Here is a 25,110-nt window from a genome sequence, read left to right on the forward strand (position 1 = left end):
ATGAAAGCTGTGCTAAGAGGAAAACTCATAGCTCTGAGTGTCTGCAGAAAGAAACAGGAGAGAGCATATATCAGCAGCTTGACAGCACATCTAAAAGCTCTAGAACAAAAAGAAGCAAATACACCCAGGAGGAGTAGAAGGCAGGAAATAATCAAACTCAGAGCTGAAATCAACCAAGTAGAAACAAAAAGGACCATAGAAAGAATCAACAGAACCAAAAGTTGGTTCTTTGAAAAAATCAACAAGATAGATAAACTCTTAGCCAGACTAATGAGAGGACACAGAGAGTGTGTCCAAATTAACAAAATCAGAAATGAAAAGGGAAACATAACAACAGAATCAGAGGAAATTAAAAAATATCATCTGATCCTACTACAAAAGCCTATATACAACAAAACTTGAAAATCTGCAGGAAATGGACAATTTCCTAAACAAATACCAGGTACTGAAGTTAAATCAGGAATAGATAAACCATTTAAACCACCCCATAATTTCTAAAGAAATAGAAGCAGTCATTAAAACTCTCCCAACCAAAAAGAGCCCAGGTCCAGATGAGTTCAGTGCAGAATTCTATCAGACCTTCATAGAAGACCTCATACCAATACTATCCAAACTATTCCACAAAATTGAAACAGACGGAGCACTACCGAATTCCTTCTATGAAGCCACAATTACTCTTATATCTAAAACACACAAAGACCCAACAAAGAAAGAGAACATCAGACCAATTTCCCTTATGAATATTGACACAAAAATACTCAATAAAATTCTTGCAAACCGAATCCAAGAACACATTAAAACAATCATCCATCTTGATCAAGTAGGCTTCATTCCAGGGATGCAGGGATGGTTTACTATATGGAAAACCATCAATGTAATCCACTATATAAACAAACTGAAAGATTAAAAACCACATGATCATTTCATTAGATGCCAAGAAAGCATTTGACAAAATTCAACACCCCTTTATGATAAAAGTCCTGAAAAGACTAGGAATTCAAGGCCCATACCTAAACATAGTAAAAGTCATGTACAGCAAACCAGTAGCTAATATTAAACTAAATGGAGAGAAATTTGAAGCAATCCCACTAAAATCAGGGATTAGACAAGGCTGCCCACTCTCTCTCTACTTATTCAATATAGTTCTCAAAGTCCTAGCCAGAGCAATCAGAGAACAAAAGGAGATCAAAGGAATATAGATTGGAAAGGAAAAAGTCAAAATATCACTATTTGCAGATGACATGATTGTATATTTAAGTGACCCCAAAAGTTCCACCAGAGAACTACTAAACTTGATAAACACCTTCAGCAAAATGGCTGGGCATAAAATTAACTCAAATAAATCAATAGCCTTCCTCTACACAAAAGAGAAACAAGCCAAGAAAGAAATTAGGGAAATGACACCCTTCATAATAGTCCCAATTAATATAAAGTACCCCGGTGTGACTTTAACCAAACAAGTGAAAGATCTGTATGATAAGAACGTCAAGTCTCTGAAAAAAGAAATTGAAGAAGATCTCAGAATATGGAAAGATCTCCCATGCTCATAGATTGGCAGGATCAATATAGTAAAAATGGCCATTTTACCAAAAGCGATCTACAGATTCAATGCAATCCCCATGAAAATTCCAACCCAAACTCTTCATAGAGTTAGATAGAGCAATTTGCAAATTCATCTGGAATAACAAAACACCCAGGATAGCTAAAACTATCCTCAACAATAAAAGGACTTCCAGGGGAATCGTTATCCCTGAACTCAAGCAGTATTACAGAGCAATAGTGATTAAAACAAAAAACAAAAAACTGTATGGTATTGGTACAGAGATAGGCAGATAGACCAGTGGAATAGAATTGAAGTCCCAGAAATGAACCCACACACCTATGGTCACTTGATTTTTGACAAAGGAGCCAAAACCATTCAAGGGAAAAAAGATAGCCTTTTCAGCAAATGGTCCTGACTCAACTGGAGGTCAGCATGTAGAAGAATGCAGATCGATCCATGCTTATCACCCTGTACAAACCTTAAATCCAAGTGTATCAAGGACCTCCACATCAAACCAGATACACTCAAACTAATAGAAGAAAAAGTGGGGAAGCATCTCGAACACATGGGCACTGGAGAAAATTTCCTGAACAAAACACCAATGGCTTATGCTCTAAGATCAAGAATCGACAAATGGGATCTCATAAAACTGCAAAGGACACTGTGGTTAGGACAAAACGGCAACCAACAGATTGGAAAAAGATCTTTACCAATCCTACAACTGATAGAGGGCTTATCTCCAAAATATACAAAGAACTCACGAAGTTAGACTGCAGGGAGACAAATAACCCTATTAAAAATGGGGTTCAGAGCTAAACAAGAATTCACAGCTGAGGAATATCTAATGGCTAAGAAGCACCTAAAGAAATGTTCAACATCTTTAGTCATCAGGGAAATGCAAATCAAAACAACCCTGAGATTCTACCTCACACCAGTCAGAATGGCTAAGACCAAAATCTCCAGTGACAGCAGATGCTGGTGAGGATGTGAAAAATGAGGAACACTCCTCCATTGTTGGTGGGATTGCAGACTGGTACAACCATTCTGGAAATCAGTCTGGAGGTTCCTCAGAAAATTGGACATTGAACTGCCTGAGGACCCAGCTATACCTCTCTTGGGCATATACCCAAAAGATACCCCAACATATAACAAGGACACATGCTCCACTATGTTCATAGCAGCCTTATTTATAATAGCCAGAAGCTGGAAAGAACCCAGATGCCCTTCAACAGAGGAATGGATACAGAAAATGTGGTACATCTACACAATGGAATACTACTCAGCTATCAAAAACAATGACTTTATGAAATTCATAGGCAAATGGATGGAACTAGGAAGTATCATTCTGAATGAGGTAACCCAGTCACAGAAAAACGCACATGGTATGCACTCATTGATAAGTGGCTATTAGCCCAAATGCTTGAATTACCCTAGATGCCTAAAACACATGAAACTCAAGACGGATGATCAAAATGTGAATGCTTCACTCCTTCTTTAAAAGGGGGAACAAGAATACCCTTGGCAGGGAATAGAGAGGCAAAGATTAAAACAGAGACAGAAGGAACACCCATTCAGAGCCTGCCCCACATGTGGCCCATACATATACAGCCACCAAACTAGATAAGATGGATGAAGCAAAGAAGTGCAGGCTGACAGGAACCAGATGTTTATCTCTCCTGAGAGACACAGCCAGAATACAGCAAATACATAGGTGAAAGCCAGCAACAAACCACTGAACTGAGAACTGGACCCCTGTTGAAGGAACCAGAGAAAGGACTGAAAGAGCTTGAAGGGCCTTGAGACCCCCTATGAACAACAATGCCAAGCAACCAGAGCTTCCAGGGACAAAGCCACTACCCATGGACTGACCCTGGGCTCCAAATTCATAGGTAGCAATGAATAGCCTAGTAAGGGCACCAGTGGAAGGGGAAGCCCTTGGCCCTGCCAAGACTGCACCCCCAGTGAACGTGATTGTTGGGGGGTTGGGCGGTAATGGGGGGAGGGTGTGGAGGGGGACACCCATATAGAATGGGAGGGGGAGGGGTTAGGGGGATGTTGTCCTGGAAACCGGGAAAGGGAATAACAATTGAAATGTAGATAAGAGGGCTGGAGAGATGGCTCAGCGGTTAAGAGCACCCGACTGCTCTTCCAGAGGTCATGAGTTCAATTCCCAGCAACCACATGGTGGCTCACAACCATCTGTAAAGAGATCCGATGCCCTCTTCTGGTGTGTCTGAAGACAGTTACAGTGTACTTATATATAATAAAATAAATCTTTAAAAAAAAAAAATAAGAGTTGCCTTGGTAATGATGTCTGTTCACAGCAGTAAAAAACCCTGACTAAGGCAGAAATAAAAAAAAAAAAAAAGAAAGAAATGTAGATAAGAAATACCCAATTTAATAAAGATGGAGAAAAAAAAAAAAAGAAAGAAAGAAATGGCTCCGACTACAGCATGGCTCAGCTGGTGGGATCATGTGGCCCCAAGCCCAGCACCCGAGATCTAGTGGAAGGAGAGAATCAACTCCTGAAAATTCCCCTCTAACCCCCACACTGGCACACCTACACTTGAGTGTGCACACATGGGCACGGGTGTGAGGGGGCAGAATAAATAACTATAATCAAAAACGGTTGTTATTAGGAATGATTGACTCCTCTCAGACACTCAAAAAAAAAAAAACCCTCAGAACAGGTCATGGAACTAAATGTGACATCTAAACATCCAACATTGATAGCAGTGACTTAGAATATTCCTACAACTGGGCGTAGATAATACATGAGCCATAAAACATGATGATAGGCTGGATTTTTATTACAATAAAAAGTTTTGCTTCTCAAACGGACCCATTAAGAAAATAAAAACAGAAAAAAAAAGAAAATATACAAAAATGAAAGAGAGAGAGAGAGAGAGAGAGAGAGAGAGAGAGAGAGAGAGGGAGAGAAATCAAAACAGAACTCTATCTGGTAGTACATGGTTGTGACACCAGCACTCAGCCTAGGGAGGAAGTCACAAACCTAGACTTGTGAGTACCGTCACCCTAGCTCCAGGGATCTGATGCCTCTGGTCTCTGAGGGTATTTGCAGTCATCTCATGTACACACACACACACACACACACACACACACACACACACACAGAGAGAGAGAGAGAGAGAGACAGAGAGACAGAGACAGAGACATTCAGAGGCAGAGAGATAGAGTCAAAACAATAAAATTTAAAATATGCTCAGCATCATTGGCCATTAGTTAATCATAGAATAAAAACAAATTTGCATAACACAGAACAACAAACAGGATGATTAACGCATCTCACAAGCGGAGCTCACAGGTTACAACTGGTATTTCTGCAGACTTTTCTGAAGGTAAACAGTAGCTTTCCTGAGTCAAAGACAGAGTAACCATTCTCTCTCAGGAGCAACAGTATCAGCTCTCTTGGCACGCTCCAACCCCTGGGTAGTGCGGGAGAGCCAGCCCTCTTTCCACCCTCACTGGAATCTGGGGTTTGTAGTGGAAGCAAGGAGTCCAGCGTTCGCGTGGAGAGTTGAGGCTTTTCCTCACCTTCTGAATATTACAGAAAAGCATCTGGTCCCTTAGTGTTGACAGATTCTCCTTGGGAAAAGAGAGAGGAGATGCTGGGCTGCTATCCGGGAGGTAAGTGGAAGAATTTTAATCAGTCTCTGGACAGAAGCTGCTGGCTTACCACAAAGGACATGAATGGCTGTGCTTCTAGATTGCGTCTCATAAATGTCTCCAGCAGGAAGATGTGTCGCTTTGGCCTTTGTGGTGCACACACATTGCCCTAAGAATGGAACTGTCTTACTAACCCCAAGATGTACCCTTTAGCCCAAGACCAGTGAGTGTTTTTCAGAAAGTATTAACCACACAGAAACTTTTAGAAAGGAATTTCTTCTGAGTTTCACACTGCTGAGGACACGAAGCAAGTGGGTGATACTGGGAAAAGCAGAATGCATTGGTGGTGTTTACCCACTCAGAAAGTAGAGGCAAAAGGATCAGGTGTTCAGGGCCAGCCTCAACAGCAGATTAAATCTGAAGCAAATTTTAAATGCAAGAGACCCTGTCTCAAAATCAGGGACTTGCTTTTTTAAAGTTTGGAGCAGGCATGATGTTGCACTCCTGTAATACCATCACTGGGGAAACTGAGGCAGTAGTATTGCCATGAGCTTAAGGCCATACTACACTATGTAGAACATTCTAAGCTAGCCTTGCTGCAGTGTGTGACCCAAAAGATTTCTTCAATTAAAATTTAGCAGTTTCATAGACTGATATCTATGCCTATATAATATGATTTGGCCATTCTACTCCTACATGAAAAAATTTTTACAAAAATACATTCTGCCACAATGACTTATGCAAGAATGTTCATAACTATCTAAAAAGTTACATAAAGGAGAGTAGCAAAGTTTTATCATCAATGGGTCAAGAGATAATTAAATTGTCATATAGCCATACATTGGAATATTACTTGGCAATGAAAAAGAATGCTGCACTGATCACAGAAGATTGCCTAGGTCATCATGTTAAGTGAAAGAAGCCACACTAAAGAAGAGAGAACGCATTATATGACTCTATTGAAATAACCAATGGTTCTCTCAAGAGGTAGGAGTGACCCAGATGATGGATTACAATGGGTACACGCATATTTTAGACATGATGAAAGTGTTTATTGTCTTGGTTGTGGTGATAGTACTACGTGTGTACGTCTATATGTGACCAGTGATCACGTGATACACTTGAATATGTGCAGGTTAGTCTTCACTTATATTTTAATAAGGTTAGAAATATAAGAATGATGAACACATTATGATAGGAAAATATTTTAAAAATTACGTGTAAAGAGAAGGCTGCCGCTATATCAATAAAATATCTTAGAAGTAAAATAAAAGTCAGAACACCTTAGTGTGCCTTCAGGAACCAAAGACAGCAAAATCAAATAGCATGGGGAATGGAAGACAGCGTGCTGTGACGTCATTAGCGTGCTGTGGCGTCATTAGCTTGACGTACTTCCAAAACATCAGTGGCCACACTGAACTATACCCTAATACTGCTTATGAGGAAGGCATGTGATGACCACAAAGCAAATCATATAACCAAGACTGAGAAAAAAAAAAAAGTCTGTGTCTCCTCACAGGATAAACTTGGACCCCTTTCATATGCCTGTTTGCAAACACTTTGGGAACCTCTTTGCTAAGGGAAGCTTCAAGAGATCCCTTCCCTGGTGGTATTTTGACTGTCAAAGTTCTAAAGAAAATCCTTTCAAGGAACAAGCTATGCCAGGTGTGGACAAAAACCTCTGTAGTTCTTCCAGTGGACCTCGCTGGCTTGGTCACTCACTGGCTTGATCTGTACCTGTGAACTAAACCTCAGAGCAAAGCCATTCTGACTCATCCATCACCTGGTGAGGCAAGCTCCCAGAAGCAATCCACCAGGGGCTTCTGCCCAGTGGCCTTGGTTCCCATGGAAGCTCAAAAACACACCATGCTTTGGAGCAAAGAGCCTAAGGCCTGATCTCAACATATCCAATTCACTATTTGGTCAGTGAGGATGTTGTAGGTGCCGGGTGCATACAGCTAACCAGGGACACAAAAATGGGTACAACGCAGAGCAAGAGTGGAAAAAAGATCTCAGTTGGTGCCCAGTTCTTACACATTTACAACAGATTCTGAATTCTTTGCACTACAACTGTCCAACCTCAAAACACGCACAGATGCTGGGATTGTAGTCTGTCTGCAGGGTGCTCACTAGTTAAAAAGACTTCCACAGCAAATCTCTCTGCCAAATTTGCCTCTCCCTGAACATTTTATTTCCAAAAGCTAAAGCGTGGTCATCTTTTTCCAATCTGGGCTTTTGACCTTCCATGGCTATGTCTCCACTCGGGTTTGTTTGTTCTTTCAGCAACCCGTACTATAGTTCTGTCAAACACAAGGGTTCCCTCACTGGAATGGGAAAGGCAGCTCGTTATTTTACAGAGGAATCGGTATCCGGAGGTCTTACCAGCTGGAACTAAAACTCCTCACTTCCTGGGAAGAAGACACTGGCTTACTCTCTGGGTGTGGGTATACCCAGGCTGCCTGCATATTTCTGTGAGCTGGGCTGCAGGAGAGGGGGGCTGCCCACCCTGGGCTCATACCTGAGTATATTTCTAGGGTGGTGACTAGGAAGATAAAATACCAGTACCTGCTCAATATCGGACGTATGCACTATGAAAACTAAAACGCGTGTCTAGAGAAAGCACTCCTCAGTTCAGAGAGAACTTTGATGCTCTTTCAAAGGACTCAGCACGCAGTTCCCAGTACCCAGGTCACATGGCTAGCAGCAGGTTATAACTCCAGCCTCAGGGGATCCAGCACACTCTTGTCACCTCTTCAGGCATCTAAACACACATCCACACCCAGAGAGACACAATCACATAAGTAAAAAAAAAAGTAAAATAATCTTAAATTTTATTTTCAAACAAGCAGAAAGCCCCCACAGCCTCTCCAGCGGGTTGTGAGACAGCAGGCCTTTGGGCTTGTCATTGGTATTAAGGAGAAGGGGCCACTGCTTTGAACAGCACCTGACGGTCCTCCAGAGCCTGTGCTTGGATTTCCTCATCTGTTTAATCCTGTGAGAAAAGACCAAGCAGAAGTTGGGAATGAGTCCCTTTTAAAGACACTTGAAAACTGGAGTTCCGAGTGGAACTCCAGTAAGTCTCTGAGCCTTGTTCAGCCTGACTCCTTATGACCTATCGGAGAGCCACTGTGATGACTACCAGATGTGGAGACCTCACTATCCCTGGCCTGTGGTAAGCCCACCAAGGCTGTCAGCTACGGTGAAGTTACCACCATCTCCATCTGACGTGTGACCAGCCCATGGGACCTAATGGCACATCTCCCTGGCAGAACTGGACCTGCAAGGCAAGTCTTAACTTTTCTTTCCAGGCACAGTTCCCTCTGATGACTAACGTCTCCACAGCCCGGTAAAAATCCATGCTGCCCGCCTATCTTCCCACAACCCCCTAATGTCAGGATAAATGGAGTGGCGGTATGCCAGCCAGCTCTGGGCAAGCATGCTTGTCCCCAGGCAATCAGCATTTCTCCATGAAACTGACCACAAACAAAGAGCCCTGTAGGGAATTAATTGGAGCCTGGGAAAAGAGTCCTGGGCCCTCAGCAGTGTGGGTTTCTCTTCTGTAGTCCTTGATGGTTGTGTCGTAACAAGTGAAATAAATGTAGATGAATCCTTAATAGTCCCCTAAATCTTGCAATTATAACTCCTTAAGTCCTTTAGGAGAGCGTCATTCTGAATGGAGATGCCTAATACCCTTTATACAAATATATCAAAATAATCCATTTCACCCATCATCAAGAACTTTAAAACAAGAAACAAAAGTCAGGAGCAAGCCAGCAATTCCAGCCACACTGTATAATGTATAAAAAGGATGCACACAGGAGAGCATACATGATATCCTGTAGTTGATACAAAGTATCCTAACCGTCACAGAACAGAACAAGAGCAAAGAATCTTACAAAAGCATCTGCTGTACCAACAAATATTAAATGGGGTTTATGGGACTCAATCGGAACAGTTCAGATTTCCTCTTCCTGGACCAAAGCAAGTAACAGAAAAAAACAAAACAAAAACAATCAAAAGATTTGGATGCCTGAAAGGTTTTCTGGGAGTGATCTGTTCTCCATGGGGACTTTTACTTAATCTGCTTACCTCAAACCAACGTTAATCAGTCTGTTCCTCTAATGCTCAAAGAGTAAATCTCTGAACTTCAACCAATTGTCCTCTTGAGCAACAAACCGTGGACTTACCCATGTTCCATAATCTGAGAACCTCCCCCATGACCAAACACAACACCTAGTTCTGAGTAAACAGGCTTTCCTGAGTCACCCAGTAAGACATGTGTACCCTGCTGCATGATCTAAGTTCATTTCATGGTAAGAGCAGGGTACTTGAACATTTGAAGTTGAGACCAAGCCAGAAAATAAACATTTTTCCTTTCCTTCCTTTCCCTTTTCCTCCCCTTTTCCTATCCTTCCTTCCTTTCTTCTTCCTCCAAATGATGCGGGCTCTTGTCTGTTCTTGGTTGCCTATCAGAACTAGAGAACACGAGCACATTACAGAAGATATCACACACCTCCATTGTGCGATACAGAGAAAGCAAGCTAGAACCTCGCCAGAAACCTCCCTGTGGCTAGCTTTCAAAAGTACAGAAGGGCGTCCTCCAGCTGCTCAGGAAGTACAGGTTAGGTTTCCGTGGTCTAGCCCAGTTGGAAACCCTGCAACCAAAACTCCAACCTGTTGGGCAAGATGCGCCCACCCGTTCAATAACGACATAACTATTGTAACTAACTACCCTCCGATTTGGGGTAGGAGCATGGAAGGAGGTGCCCATGCCTGGTATTATAAGGCAAGTCAACAGCCCAGGACTGGGGACATCATAGGCCCAGTGGGTAATTAAGTCTTATTGTTTAATTAAATTGATATATTATCAAACTCCCTTCTAAATGCGAACATGCTCATAAACTTTTTCCTCCTTCCTTCGTGCGGTGGTTTGAATGTGCTCGGCCCATGAGAAGTGGCACCATTAGGAGGCGTGGCCTTGTTAGAGAAAGTATGTTACTGTGGGGGTAGGCTTGGCAGTCTGCTAGTGCTCAAGCTCCACCCAGTGAGGAAAAAACCCTCCTCCTGGCTGCCTGGGGAAGAGACTCTCCTTCTGGCTGCCTTTGGATCAAAATATAGAACTATTGGCTCCTTCAGCTCCTCCAGCACCATGTCTGCCTGGATGCTGCCAGGCTCCCCACCGTGATGATAATGGACTAAACATCTGAAACTGTAAGCCAGCCCCAGTTAAATGTCTTCCTTTATAAGATTTGTCTTGATCATAGTGTCTCTTCACAGCGATAGAAACCCTAAGACCCTTCCTTCTTTCCTTCCTTCCTTCCTTTTTTTCCCTTCCTTTTTTAGAGTGAATTAGAAACTCACTTTTAAAGCTTACAGAAATAAAACTAACCAAACACACTCCAGCAGAATTCACATGCAGGAATATTTGGACAAACAAATTTGCTTTTGAGTAAAAGAAGAAAATGACACAAAATTTAGGGGTTGGTTGGGTAGGCGGTTAGGAAGAGGGGGGATCTGGGAAGAGCTGGGGGTGAATATGATCAAACGAGGTTGTACAAAATTCTTAGAAAACTAATTAAATATTTCTAAGTTAATTTGTGACTTGATTTTAATCGGCTAGTCACACTGGATCACGCAGAACCTCTAAGGCTTTCTCAGTCAGGAAGACTAACTTACACCGCGTTTTCCTCGCTGCAGTTAGAGTTGCCGGTGTCCACAGTGGTGTTTTGACCAAGTGCTTCATCAGTGAGGTCCAGCCACGTCTGATTCTTAAATTTAACTGTGATTCTTTTTGTCCAGAAGAGGATGCAGGGAATCCCATCCCTGGAGAACTTAACAGGATTGTGATGGCTGAATGTACTCCAGTGTGCTTTGCTCAGATTGTAGTTGAAAGTCTGGTTAACCAAATAAAAGAACTTTTAAGAGACGAATGTGTGTCCTTGGAAGCAAAGTCTTCCAACAGATATAAAGGTTATTTCACATCCTGCAATAATGGGTACATGTTGGTTTTTGTTTTTTTTAAGATTTATTTATTTATATGTAAGTACACTGAAGCTGTCTTCAGACACACCAGAAGAGGGCATCGCCACCATGTGGTTGCTGGGAATTGAACTCAGGGCCTCTGAAAGAGCAGTCAATGCTCTTGACCACTAAGCCATCTCTCCATCCCACCTGTTGTTTTATATTCACTTAAAAGACATCATAGGGAGTGGAGCAGTTATTCCAGGGTAAATGAAAGAAATTCAGGAAAGAGCAGTAAGTTCCCCAGGAGTAAAAGAAGCCCTTGCTGCAGTCTCTGTAGATAAAGCCAGAAAACTGAACACCGTGAGGACAGCAGGAGAGGGCAAATACAATTAAGAACTGTATGGTTTTCTCAGCTACCCAGAGTAAGATTATGTTAGTAGTTGACACAACTAACGTGCACATCTTCAGGGTAGCCCTGAGAGCCTCGGAAGGCCTGTATGTAAAGTTTAATGTGCCAACAGCCATACCTGTGTGATGGGCACCGTTGTGAGATTCTGGACTGGTTTCACCTCTCCGCTATTCCTTTGACCTGTCAAATGAATAATGAGTTGACCTGTCAAATAAATAATGTGAGTGACAAGGCTGGATGCTACCAGTTTGCTGACATGATTGAATGATGCTGAGGACCACACTGGACCACATCCTGCATGTGCCTGTTTTGGCTTATCATTAAAGATGCCCTAGTTTAAAAGATTTTTTTCCAGGAGGGATTCTCCTTACTAACAACACAAATGAGGAAAATGTATCCCAGAACAGGCTTTTCTTTATCCCTGCACCCAGGAAACTGAAAGGGCAACTCCAAGTCTTACCATTCGGTACAATCGCTTCTTTGCTGGAAGATGCTTGAGAACTGAAATTAGAAACAGAGTTTCAAATGGGAAACAAACATCTGTAGTTCTGAGAAGCCATCTCAGCTGTGTCTTCAGCTGTGTCCATCTCTCCACAAGGCACACTGTGGCCATTCAGAATGCAACATTTTTAGCCATGAATTTCTGATTTAAATACGACCCATCCTCTCCAAACGAGATATAGAAAATACAGAAACTTCTGAAAATTTTCTGCTTTTCTGGATGAATTGTGATTCTTACTCACCGGAGATTACTGACAGGCAACTTCCATACCACGCAATGAGCTATCCACCAAGCATTAACCAATAACATAAATACGGTTATGAGCAATAAATTATTTTTCAGTGAAATTTTATCTCACACTGTGCTGTTACTATATGATATATAGTAATATTCAATAGAAATATTCAATATTCAATTTTATTTTTTAAAATGCAAATTCAGCCACCAGTGGCGGCACACGCCTTCCATCCCAGCACTCGGGAGACAAAGGTAGGCAGATCCCTGTGAGTTGGAGGTCAGCCTGGTCTACAGAGTGAGTTCCAGGACAGCCAGGGCTGTGAAACCCTGTCTTGAACAAAAAGACAAACTTAATTGCCAAAAAGGTATTTCTGAAAACTCTGAAATAGAAATTATTGATAGCCTTTTACTCTTTATATATACTGATAATAACATACTATACCACAGAATTTACTTTTTATAGAATGCCTCAGGGAATTCTCCTCAGACCTCTTCTCTATCTGCAACCTCTCAGGCATCCCACACTCTGTCTTTAATCACTATCTCTAAGATGAAAATTTACAACACTTAAAAATATATTGAGAACATCTTGTTTTTCAGAGTGCAATTTTTAGACTTCAGCATATATCACAAATATTTGCCTATGCTGTCATATATGTCTTGACACAATTTTGAATTTCATGCAGCATTGCATAATAAAAATGTATCATGATTTCTTCAGCCATGTTCCTAGTTTCACATATTTATGGTGTGGTTTAAATGTCCTCCAAAGGTCCACAATGACCGTAGGCTGGGCAGACAGGTGGCAGCATGTGGGTGAAGCAGACGTCCTTAGTGTGTGGTGGTTCTTACACAGCCTAGTGATGGTTCTCCTACAACCCTCAGTAATTCTTTTTGAGAACATTTGTATAAAAAGAGCAAGCGTTGCCCCTCCTGTTCTCTATTTCCTTGCTGAAGATGCCCCTCCTTGTCCCAAGATACACTTCATCTCACTGTCTGCCATTAGCCTTGGACCCTCAGCAGATCTGTGTCAACTCAGGTTTCTTGCCCTTGAACATCCGAAAACGTAAGATAAATAAGCCTCTCTCCTGTGAGATAGATCAGCCTCTTTTTGGTTCCCAGATAGCATGAGTAGAGTAGTTCCTTATCGTACTGAACAGCTCTCTCACACAAATTGTTCCCAGTGTTCTGACATTCTAGGACAGTGGTTTTCAACATGTAGATTGGAACCCTTTTGGGGGGTCACACGGCAGATGTCCTGCATACCAGATGTTTACATTACAATTCATAACAGTGGCAAATGTATGGCTATGATGCAGCAATGGAATACTGTTATGGCTGGGGTTACTGTGACATAAGGACCTGTAGTAAAGGGTCATAACTACAGGAAGGTTGAGAGCCACTGTCCCAGGACATTACAGTGGATGGCTCTTTACTGTGAAGCTCTTTAACATGAATTCCTAAGGGAAAATAGGAGGCTAGGATAGGAGATAGAGAAGTGTTTTGTCATGTATTCCATGCATTTTAAAAAAATGCAAAACAGGGGATCGGAAAGTGCCTCAGTGGACATGTATTACTCTTCCAGGAGACCCTTGTTCTATCCCTAAAACCCATATCAGATGGCTTACAACTTCCTGGAACCCAAGCTCCAAAGGGATCCGATGCCTCTGGCCTCCTTGAGTACCCACGCACAGGTGGCACACATGTACACATATATACAAATGATTTAAAATAAAATAAATCTTCTTAAAAATGCAGGCCAAAATACAAAATCCCCCCCACCCGCCCCAACCCAGGATTCAGCCTTTGTGTCTCAGCCAATCCTACTTCATACGTAATTAAATAGAACTGGTTACAAATCAAATACAGTATTCTAAATTATCTAGTGAAAATGTCTACAGGTGACAACTTTGAGAAAGTGTATGCAACAGTCTGTTCCTCATTATGGACAGCATTCCATTGTAATTTTTGTACAGTAAACTCTGTCCATGTAACCTGGTCAACACCATGCGTTTTGATACAGGAGCATAACCATGACACTAGAGCTACGACAGAGTTAAAGAATATTAATGCCACCCACCAGAGGTTCTCCGAGCATTGCTACGATGTACCTGTCACCCTCCACCTTCCATCCCGAGCACATAGACAGACTGCCTTTCATTCTGTATGAGTTGTCATTTTACAGAATTGTGAATTAATGGTCATATAACATTTATCCCTTAGTATTCGGTTTCTTTTCATCTTCACCCATGACTTTGGAATTTATGAACGCTGATCTATCTACCGCTGCTTCATCCTAATCTTGACAGGCATGTGTGGTGTTTGTAGCTTGGGACTTTCTAAGCAAAGATCTAAGAGCTTTCGTAAGTACCAGTTCGTGTGGAATATGTTTTATCTATTTTCTTTTGCAGTGCCGAGGACTGAACCTAGGACTTCATTCGTGCCAGGCATGTGCTATGCCACTTAACCACACACAACCTAGGAGACACGTCTGTTTACGGTAAGTCCCTCATGAATGGGGTGAATATGAGTCAGTCCTCTGAGGCCAATCTTATCTTGGCGAGCTTGGGGGCACTAAGAAATTTAATTTCCCGAGCAACATGCGTCTTATGCAAACCATTTCTACCTACCCAACCTCCAAATCCACGCCCCCTCCCCCCCGTGTGAGTTGAAGCGTCGTTGAATATACAAAGGAACAGCTAATAAGCAGGAAACACTTCCTGAAGAGTCTAAGCTCTCATACACACACACAAAAAAAAACATTTTTAGTATTTTCTTCAGTTTAAATGTTGTCATTCACAAGCTATATATTCTAACGCCAACCTATATATTCAAGTTTTAAGTGTCTTCAGTAACAAAAACGTAGAATTAATGAAGTATACTTTACCTAGGAAAAATAAAATGTACAGAGTCAATTTGGCATTCCTAACTTATAGAAGAATTTATGGAATATTTGTTGGATATAAGTATTTTAATGAATGAATGAACAAGCCATAATACCATTAAACTGCTTCGTCTAATCAAATTTTTCCATGTGTTCATTAATGAAGGACTTAAAGTAAGCAAAGAAGTTCACTGTCATTTTAATCCCTGGTCAACCCATACAAAAATAGTCATTTTTTAAAGATTAATTAATTAATTTATTTATTTATTTATTTGTTTATTTATTTATTCATTATGTAGTCAGCGTTCTGCCTGCATTTATGCCTGCAGGCCAGAGAGGGCATCAGATCTCATTACAGATGGTTGTGAGCCACCATGTGGTTGATGGGAATTGAACTCAGGACCTCTGGAAAAACAACCAGCCTTCCCCACACCTCTCATATATATCTTGTTAGTCTGCTGTCATCTCTCCTAGGGATAGCCCTACAGAGTTAAAAGATATTCTTCTTTTCAGATCTGTGATTTGAAAGAACATCCATGAAATAGAAATTACCCGTTCCTTCATAGAGAGTTAGCATGCATTACTAGATGAGGACGGTCATCTACATGACTTACGTTGTGTTAATGTTTAAATTATCACACAGAACAATGGGTTTCATTCTTGGACTGTCATTCATAATTTGCTTTCACTGACCCTCCTTCCCCCTCTGTCCCCACCCCACATCTCCTCCTTTTTCCCTGCAGCCCCTTCCTCTCTAAGGACACATGTATTCAGTCACCTCATCCCTGTACTCCTACCCAACCCTCCCTTAAGTCCTCCCTTTTTCCTGTCATGGTCCCTTTTCTAGTTTCATGACCTTTACTACTCTGTCTGCCAACACTTATATTAAAATCTAAGGTCTTCCTAAAAGAGAGAACATGCTATATTTCTGTTTCTAAGTCAGAGATAATTTACCTAATAGTTCAGTTACACCCATTTTCTTGCAAATGCCATAGTTTTTTTCTTTAGGATTTAATATTTCATTATATATGTACTTTTCCATATGTACTAATTAGTAGCATCTAGGTTTTGCAGCTTTCTTGAAGAGTACAGCTGCTCATATAATTTCTAAGTTCTATGATGTTCATAAAACTAAAATTATATATACATATATTATGCCTTAATAAAAGCAGAATTTGATTTTTTAAAGATTTATTCATATTTATACATATTAAATATGTATTCATATTTATTCATATGAGTACACTGTCGCTTTCTTTTTCTTTTCTTTCCTTTTTTTTTTTTTTTCTTCAGAGCTGAGGACTGAAACCAGGGCCTTGCACTTGCTAGGCAAGCACTGAGCTAAAGCTAAATCCCCAACCCCTGATTTTTTTAATTTTGACTTCTTTGCCAATATAATACAAAAGCCACTCATTTCTATATAAATTTGGTGGAGTACATTTTATAGACTGGGATATAGCTCAGTGGTAGGGCACTTGCTTGGCATTCATGAAGCCCTAAATTTAATTGCCAAGCATCACAAAAGCACAGGATTCCATGATATTCATGTGACCATGAACTCTGTAATCTCAGCTCTTGAAGTCAGATAGGAGGTCAGAAGTTCAAGGTCAGCCTGGGCTTACAGGAGACCTGTCCCAAACAAAACAAGGTAACATTTAACTACCTAAGATATGTAAGCCATCTCCTATCTAAAAGAAAGCTTCAGTGAAAGCACCAATTGATTTAGGGGGAGAAATGAACAGACCATTGTGAATGTCTATTCTTTTTTTTTTTTTTCTTTTTTTTCAGAGCTGGGGGCTGAACCCAGGGCCTTGCGTTTGCTAGGCAAGTGCTCTACCACCGAGCTAAATACCTAACCCCGTGAATGTCTATTCTTAAAGCTGTTGTCAGCTGCTGACTTGGGAGTTCTGCAAGGAGCTTTTCCAGCTTGCCCTGCTTGCTGCTGGGCTCCGTGTTCACACGAATGTCCCCAGTGCACTGGGTGAGATGGCACATCATGAATAATTGGGAAACAAGACATGCAGTGGCTGTAGTTGAGAGTCTAAATATACTTTTTTAGAGATAGGCGAGTACTCCTTTGTAAGATATAGAGAGAAAACAAAAACGGTGCTTGTTAATTGCCAGGGCCGTCTTAAACCATCAGCACCTTCTATTAATCAGTGAGACCTAACATCACTTCTTTGGGATCACAAGTTATGCCCACTCATATAATCTTGACAGGAGAAAGTGTGAACTTAGCCCCTATTTATAAACATAAAAGAAACCGGAACCAGGTCTGCTCTGAGAGCCGGTTAAGCAGTGGTGTGTTTAATACAAATGCAGTGTTTCTTAGTGTTTTGGACAATAGTCCTTGCTTCTTACAATAAAAGTATAGTCTAATAAATATTGTCGTTAGCTGTATGGTATAACCTAGCTTATACATTTTTGAACCATAAACAAATGCAGGTACAAAACTCTATAAAAAAAAAAAGGACAGAACATCTAATGTCACACTTGCAAACACATCACATTAAAAGATGAGCCGTTACTCACCCTACATTCTTCCTGGCAAGTATCTGATCCAAACTGACTGAAAACACCATACATAAGAACAGAAGTGAGAAACTAAACAAGAGTTTTCTTCCCATCAAGAAATGTATGCTTCTTCAAGCCAAGCACATCTGTTAATACATAGAGCAAGCAGAGCAGAGGAGGGACTGTTCTTGCCAAGTGACTGACAGCACCTTCAGCCAATAAAAAGATAGCTTTCCCAGGATGCACTATGGGGGTTGGGGGGGGGGGGCGAGGAAAGAAGGAGGTCGAGACCTGACAATGTTCAAGCTGGAGCTCAGAGTTAACGCAGCATTTAGCGTTTCAATTATTCATTGCATTAAACATTATTAGAGAGTGGGTTTTAGAGAAAATGCATCACTAGTGAGCCTTTTATGGGAAATCGCCCTGTTGTGTGACTGCTACACACCCTTTACTAAGGTTCTCACGCTGCTTTTCAGGAAATGATAACCTTCTCTCTCAAGTCTACAAAGTATTTATTTTTCCAGACATTTTTAAGGTGAACTGGTTGGAAAAACATTCTCTAGAACTTACCTTTATTTCCACACGTGTCCTAGATCACAGTTCTTTGTTGAATGGAACTTTCCACCTCCCAGAGAGTTATTGAGGATCTGGAGTTAGGAACTGCTAAAGCCATGCCCAAGAGGATGGATGACTTTGAGAACTTCTGTTGTAACAGCCAGGGAAGTTCTTCTTTCTGTGAAGGTTTCTGAAGAATCCCAGGCAGGGGTGCTTTAAATAATTGCCTGAGAGGGAAAAAGGAGGGGATACTAACACAGGACAATGGCACATGTGCTACGAGATGCCAAAACAAAGTCCAGTATTTTCTATGCTGGATAAAAAGGATTCTGGTAAAGATGAAATGGCAAAACCACACGTAACAAAAATCCGTGACAGTGAAAGTCAAAACAAAACACAGGCATTTTTGTCTCTTCGGGACCTTGATACGTCTAATGGGAAAGTACTAGTAGTTGACAGAAGCTATCTTTAATTTTTTTAAAGATATTTTTTATTTTATTTTTTATGAGTATGAGTGCTTTGCCCGCATATATGTCTGTGGAGTGCATGTGTACGGTTGCCCTCAGAGGGCAGAAGAGGGCCTTGGGTCCCCTGAAAAAGGAGTTACAGATGGTTTTAGCTACTGTGTGGGTGCTGGGGATCAATCAGGATCCTCTGGAAGAGCAGGCAGAGCTGTTAACCACTGAGCCATCTCTCCAGCCCGGGAAGAGCTGTTTTGAAGTGAATTTGGGGAGAGGTAAAGGATTTCAGGGAAGCTGGGGACTTGTTGGTGACGTCCTTCCCTTCTTTATGTGCTGCCTCCTCCTTACATGGCACCAGGGACCCGTTCAGAAAACAAAAGATAAATGAAGCATCATAACTGGGGAAGATGCAAAAACCCGGAATTAAAGGGGAAGGGTGTGATAATAGCTTAATAATATCCTGGGTGAGCTGGCACACACCTGTTCTCCAGCACTTGAATGCTGGAAGCAAAATGATCACAAGTTTGACTTCATCCCTGACCACACGTTCAAGGTCAACCTGGGCCACATGAAATGCTGTCATCATCGTCATCATGATAATAATAATAAGTGATTATAGTTCAGTACCATCTCTTGTGCCTTGACTCATTTCTACTTCCTCTCACACGCACTTTTCTACCTTCTTCTACACTCCCTCTTCTACTCACCATCTCTGTTTTTATCAACTTGATCTTTTCTACAAAATTACAAGTAGTAAAGCAGGTTTGGAGAGCAGGAATTTAACTGGACATCTAATAACAGATAAACTATATGTTTTAGGTTGGGTTTTATTGTTGTAAAGAGACACCACAACCAAGGTAACTCTAATAAAGGACAGCATTTAACTGGGGCTGGCTTACAGGCTCAGAGATTCAGTCCATTATCGTCACGGCAGGAAGCATGGCAGAGTCTAGGCAGACATGGTACTGGAGGAGCCGAGTCCTACATCTTGATCTGCAGGCGGCAGGAGACTGTGTGTCACACTGGGTGTGGCTTGAGCATGGAAGATCTCAAAGTCTGCCCGACACACTTCCGCCAACAAGGTCACACCTCCTATTAGTGCCACTTCCCTTGGGCCAAGTATTCCCTACATGAGTGTATGGAGACCATACCTATTCAAACCACCACACTACACAATCTCCAGTTAAATTAGAATCCAAGAAAAACAAGTCAATTCAATATGTGTGTCCCATGCAATATTTAAGTCATAGTATATGAGACTGCAGAGAAGAACCAGTTGGCAAAGTGCTTGTTGTATAAGCATGAAGATCCAGTTAGACTTTGAGAACCTGCACATAAAAGACACAGAGACTGACTCCTGGAATCTCAGTGCTGGAGAGAGACCTGTGGGCTCTAAGGCTTGCTGGCCAGACTAGGCTACTCTGTAAGTCTCAGGCCAGTAAGAAACCCTATGTCCAAAATCAAAGCGGATATCACCCTGAGGGACAGGAGTTAGACTTTGCCTCACCTCACCCACAGAGAGGAACAAGCACGCATGTGCGCACACACACACACACACACACACACACACACACACACACAAAGATATGGTGTATGTAAAAATCATTGATTATCAGAAAACTAAACTTAATTGAGTAGCCTACATTTTTAATAGTTAAATCTGGCAACCCTGGCCCTAGGGAGTTCTCTACTCCTTAATCTCTCATGTTTGTTCAAAGCACAAGGATTTTGGTGGGATTTGGGTTCTGAGTCAGTAGGTCCAGGTGGGGTGAGGAGTCCGTGTTCCTATTCATGACCCAGCTGCTGCTGGCTCAAGGATTGTCCTTCAAGTAGCAAGACTCCGGAACGGGCATTGCTAAGTGAGAGCAACATATGTAGCTTACATTTTCTAGTAGTCACTTTAAAGAAGCAAAAATGAATGTGAAAGTACTTTTAATGATTCTTAACTTAGCATATCTAAGATACTACCATTTCTAGTTTTAAGATTTTGTGAGGAGACTTGGCCAGCGTAAAAGCTGGTGTGAAATCTACATACATAATAACTCTCAATTCAGACTTGTTAGGTTCCAGGTCAACTAGCCACTATATTGGAGACTTACAACATCTCCAACAGCCAAAGCAGCTCCTTGAAGTACAGTATCAATGACACTGTCTATTCCTCAGAACCCAGTGGGGAGGTGGTATAGTCGAAAAACCATCCCCCTATTGTGTGCACTCGCTGGCCCTGGGAATGCAGATAAACTACAGTGTTGTAAGAATCACTCAGAGGACTATGCTTGGGTATCATTCAAGCCCATGCACACAAAAGGGTTAGTTTTAAATCAAGGATTATAAGTCTTGATGATCCTAACACTTTACCATACCGCTCTTTTCGTTGTGGGAATATCCTCCCACTTGGTTAAGAATATTAAAAGCAGAATAATTAATACCTAGTAGCTTTCACAAACTGGAGAATAGAAGTCACACTTCTGATGAGATTGTCTGAGAATAGCTCATCTTGTGACTTTGCAGGAGAAAGACAGTAGAAAAATGTTAATTAGATATCGCGCAGGCTGAGCACACTTGGGAATGGCCTGGCCTGGTGTTCTTCCTGCCTCTCAGATTGCTTGGGAGTCTTTGTTGAGAACGTGTAAAGCTGAGATCTTACCCACTTGCAGCTGACAGATTAGTCTTCCCGTTTCAAAGAAGGTGACAGACAACACAAGAGTCCTGGGTGAAAGACAAAGACTTTCTGACTCATCACCTAGCGATTCCATGAATGTCTCTATACCTGGGTCAGTGTCCTAACTGAACAGAGCTAGGATATAGCTGGAGGTGGGGGTCACCTGAGATAGATCACCACATGACATATTGCAGCCCAGACTCCCTCACTCTCTCACAGTCTCTCTCTCTCTCCCTCCCCTTCTTGCAGACTCCTGTGAAGTGAGGAGTCTCTGCTGCCCTTCCTTCCACAGCTATGGCGGTCTACTTCACCACAGGCCCACAGCAGCAGACATCCATGCCTGGAACTTGGGAGACCATGAGCCAAAGCAAAAGCATCCCTGCCTCTTGTGCTTGGGTGTAGTCACGTGATGAGAGCCTTACTAACTGGAGGAACCCCGATCGTGCATGGTGTTTAGGAAACTCATCTGCTTTTAATTCAGGAAGAAAAGCGTCTGTTTCTAATGTTCTGAACAAACCTGCCATTGGCTTCAAAAGGAGATGCATTTTCATGTTCAAAGCTATTCACGGTGAAAACAGAAAATCCCAGAACAGAGAAAAGGTGAGTGGCTCACACACATGCAGAAAATATAGAGGTAGAAACTTTCCCTCAACAGCCCTCCAGGAGGAATAGGAAGTTGTATATCCCATGCTTAATTTTCTGATTTGCTACATATTACTAAATTAATATTAACTGGAATTTTCAAAATCAAAAATTCATCTCTTGCACTCATATATGACCATGTAGAACTATGTTCACAAAAGAAAAAACAATACATCTAACAAGTTAGGAAGCATATACGAATAGAAGTCTGTATTTATCCAGTGCTTTCAGGGGAGGGGAGATCCACCAGTCAGATGGTAAATTAATGGTCCTTGCATAGAGACCCTCTACAAAGCCCAGAATACCAGTCCCTGCTGTCCCGCTTCTCCACCACATCAGCTACGTCACCTGACCAAACTGCAGCACACAGGTTTGTGCCCAAGCTCTTCTGTCCAAGTAGGTCACATGGGCCTCCTCTCTGGACATCAGTTCAGCCTCCCTTGTAGCCTGACATCACAACCCACACTTCAATATTCATTTACTTGTTTATACTGCTGCCTCCTCAGAAAGCTTGCCTAGTGAAAGCAGGGGCTTTGACTAATTAACCAATATATACTTAGAGTTCTAGTGGACATTCAATAGATACCCTGAACTGTAATGAGTGAGTGGCTGGATGAATGAACCTGTTAACAATCCCACAGGGGGGCTGGGGATTTAGCTCAGTGGCAAGGCCCTGGGTTCGGTCCCCAGCTCCGAAAAAAAGAACCAAAAAAGAAAAAAAAAAACAAAAAAAAAAAACAATCCCACAGAAGGAATCCCCAGTTCTAGCCATGTGGTTATTGTTGTTTATAAAAAGATAAGGAGAGATATGTTTGGTGGATGTGTAGTTAGGTGTGGGGTAAGGGGGTGCCTCCGCAGGCAGGAGGTATCCCTCCCCAGGCAGGAGGTATCCCTCCCCAATGTGGGACCGGCCACACACAGTATAGTACAGAATAGAGTTTATTCAGGGCATGGGGAGGGGAACTGAGAGGGTAGTAGAGACAGAAAGAGAGAGAGAGAGAGAGAGAGAGAGAGAGAGAGAGAGAGAGAGAGTAGAAGCCAGCAATGGAGGGATGGGGGAGGGGAATGGAAGAGAAGGTGAAGGGGTGAGAGGACAGAGTGGGAGTAAGAAGGCAAGAGCGGGGGTTGGGGATTTAGCTCAGTGGTAGAGCGCTTGCCTAGCAAGCACAAGGCCCTGGGTTCGGTCCCCAGCTCCGAAAAAAAAAGAAAAAAAAGAAAAAAAAAAGAAAAAAAAAAAAAAAAGAAGGCAAGAGCGGGGGCTAGAGAGATGGCTCAGCAGTTAAGAGCACTGACTGCTCTTCCAGAGGTCCTGAGTTCAAATCCCAGCAACCACATGGTGGCTCACAACCATCTGTAATGAGATCCTCCGATGCCTTCTTCTGGTGTGTCTGAAAACAGCTACAGTGTACTCATATACACAAAATAAATGAAATAAATTAAAAAAAATAAAAGAAGAAGAAGGCAAGAGCAAGAGAGAGCAGAGGGGGCAAGCAGCCCCTTTTGTAGTGAGTCAGGCAAACCTGGCTGTTGCCAGGTAACTGTGGGGCGGAACTTAGACAAAATGCTAACAGTTACGACTTGTAGGGCCTGAATCTTAAATCACTCTAACTAGAAAATGGATTACCTCAAACATTCCATAGAATTTAGTTGACTAAAAGCAGACATGATGTAGTAAAACTAAACGGACCTATGAAAATGCCATTATGAAATCCATTCTTTTATATGCTAAAAAACTAAAAAGAAATAAAGAAACCCAGGTTATACTTATTTCCCAACAGACAGGTATACAGTATGTGCTTCCCGCTCCTTGCTCGCAGGGACTGTGTGCGGGGTGTGCAATTCCACATCAAGCTCAGAGTCTAACTGCGGCTCAGGTTCCTATCAATTTCCACCAAATCAACTTCTGATTTGATTGGAATCTGAATAGTAAATCAAATGGCGACACGTGCGTCTAATTTAAATGTTAATGTTTCTCGCTCTCTCACTTCCTGAAGCATGGATCATGTCTAAGATCATGCATCATTGCTCGTGTTAAACTGAGGCAGGAGGTCCGCTCTTATGATTGTCCGCCCGGCAACACTGATTGGCACCTCACCAGTTTCTTTTACCAGGAACACAAGGAAAAAAAAAATCAAACCAAACCTGGTAATAAATATTCAAAAATGCAAACACATGACCGCCGAGACAAATATCCTTAAAAGGTGTGCAAGACAAACCCGTAATCTTCTTGAGGCCCACTTCTGCCCAGGTTGACAAAAGAAAGGAGGACAGTGACGTGACAGTGACAAACAGAGATGAAAGAGGTTGATATGGGTGTCTGCTTGACTAATGATGCATTCGATGAGATGACAGAGACATGATGCAGAAGGGGAAGCTTGAGGTTGGGAGCAGACTCTGACTAGGAACTTAGAGAGGAAATAGCGTTAAAGAACAGCTTTTACCAGATGATTGCAGGGGCCCAAGTCAGCAGACACAGAAAGCACTTTGAATTCACCAAAAACTAAGCTCACTCCAAGGCACGTGCTCTGGGATGCTGCCCTGTCATGGCTTAGTATCTGTGACAAGAGTGTGGTGGTCTGTTTGACAGACGTCAACCAGCCCGTTTCATTTTAAAGAGCACATTGTATTGCTGTTTGCTAATAGATCCAAGACATTATTTTATCTCTGTGTTGTAAGGTGGAGTCAGGAGTTAAGATACTCATATAGCACAGGCTGCCAGGAACCTACCATATAGCTGAGGCTGGTCCTGAACTCCTCAAACCTCCACTTCCCTAGTCCTGGATTGTAAGAGTCTGAGAAATTATTTTCTCAATAGTGAACATAAATTTGGAGATTTTAGGAGAGAGCCACTGAATAAACAGTAAATACGCATATGTGTACTTATTCCACAGTAGGTGAACTGATGGTCATCTTACTGGTCAGACAAGCTCATTTGTAGTGGCTCATGATCAATGAGTTCTGGGACCAATAAGAGAGGAAAGCAATTTTTTTTAACAGGAAAAATTTGTCATTTTGTATGATAATAAAATAATAAAAACTGGAGTTGGAGAGATGGCTCAGTGGTGAAGAGCACTGACTGTTCTTCCAGAGGTCCTGGGTTCAAATCCCAG

The 25,110-nt window shown here is 41.9% G+C and overlaps 1 protein-coding gene across 16 annotated transcripts in view; it reads right to left on the reverse strand.

Annotated features, from left to right (window-relative positions):
* Atp6ap1l (ATPase H+ transporting accessory protein 1 like) overlaps positions 1 to 25,110 on the reverse strand; it is a 42,190-nt gene that overhangs the window by 9,674 nt on the left and 7,406 nt on the right. For 8 of the 16 annotated variants that reach the window (XM_039102515.2, XM_039102518.1, XM_039102512.2 and 5 more), the window contains 5 exons: positions 18,251 to 18,462; positions 17,699 to 17,826; positions 12,004 to 12,044; positions 11,662 to 11,747; positions 10,847 to 11,064 (listed from right to left, as the gene is read on the reverse strand). In XM_039102515.2, the coding sequence (XP_038958443.1) occupies positions 10,847 to 11,064; positions 11,662 to 11,747; positions 12,004 to 12,044; positions 17,699 to 17,793 (440 nt within the window). In that variant the 5' untranslated portion in view covers positions 17,794 to 17,826; positions 18,251 to 18,462. The other 8 variants (XM_063282000.1, XM_063281999.1, XM_039102521.2 and 5 more) reach the window with 6 other exon arrangements.

The sequence above is a fragment of the Rattus norvegicus genome, chromosome 2 (genome assembly GCF_036323735.1).
Source record: "Rattus norvegicus strain BN/NHsdMcwi chromosome 2, GRCr8, whole genome shotgun sequence".
Lineage (NCBI taxonomy): Eukaryota > Metazoa > Chordata > Mammalia > Rodentia > Muridae > Rattus > Rattus norvegicus.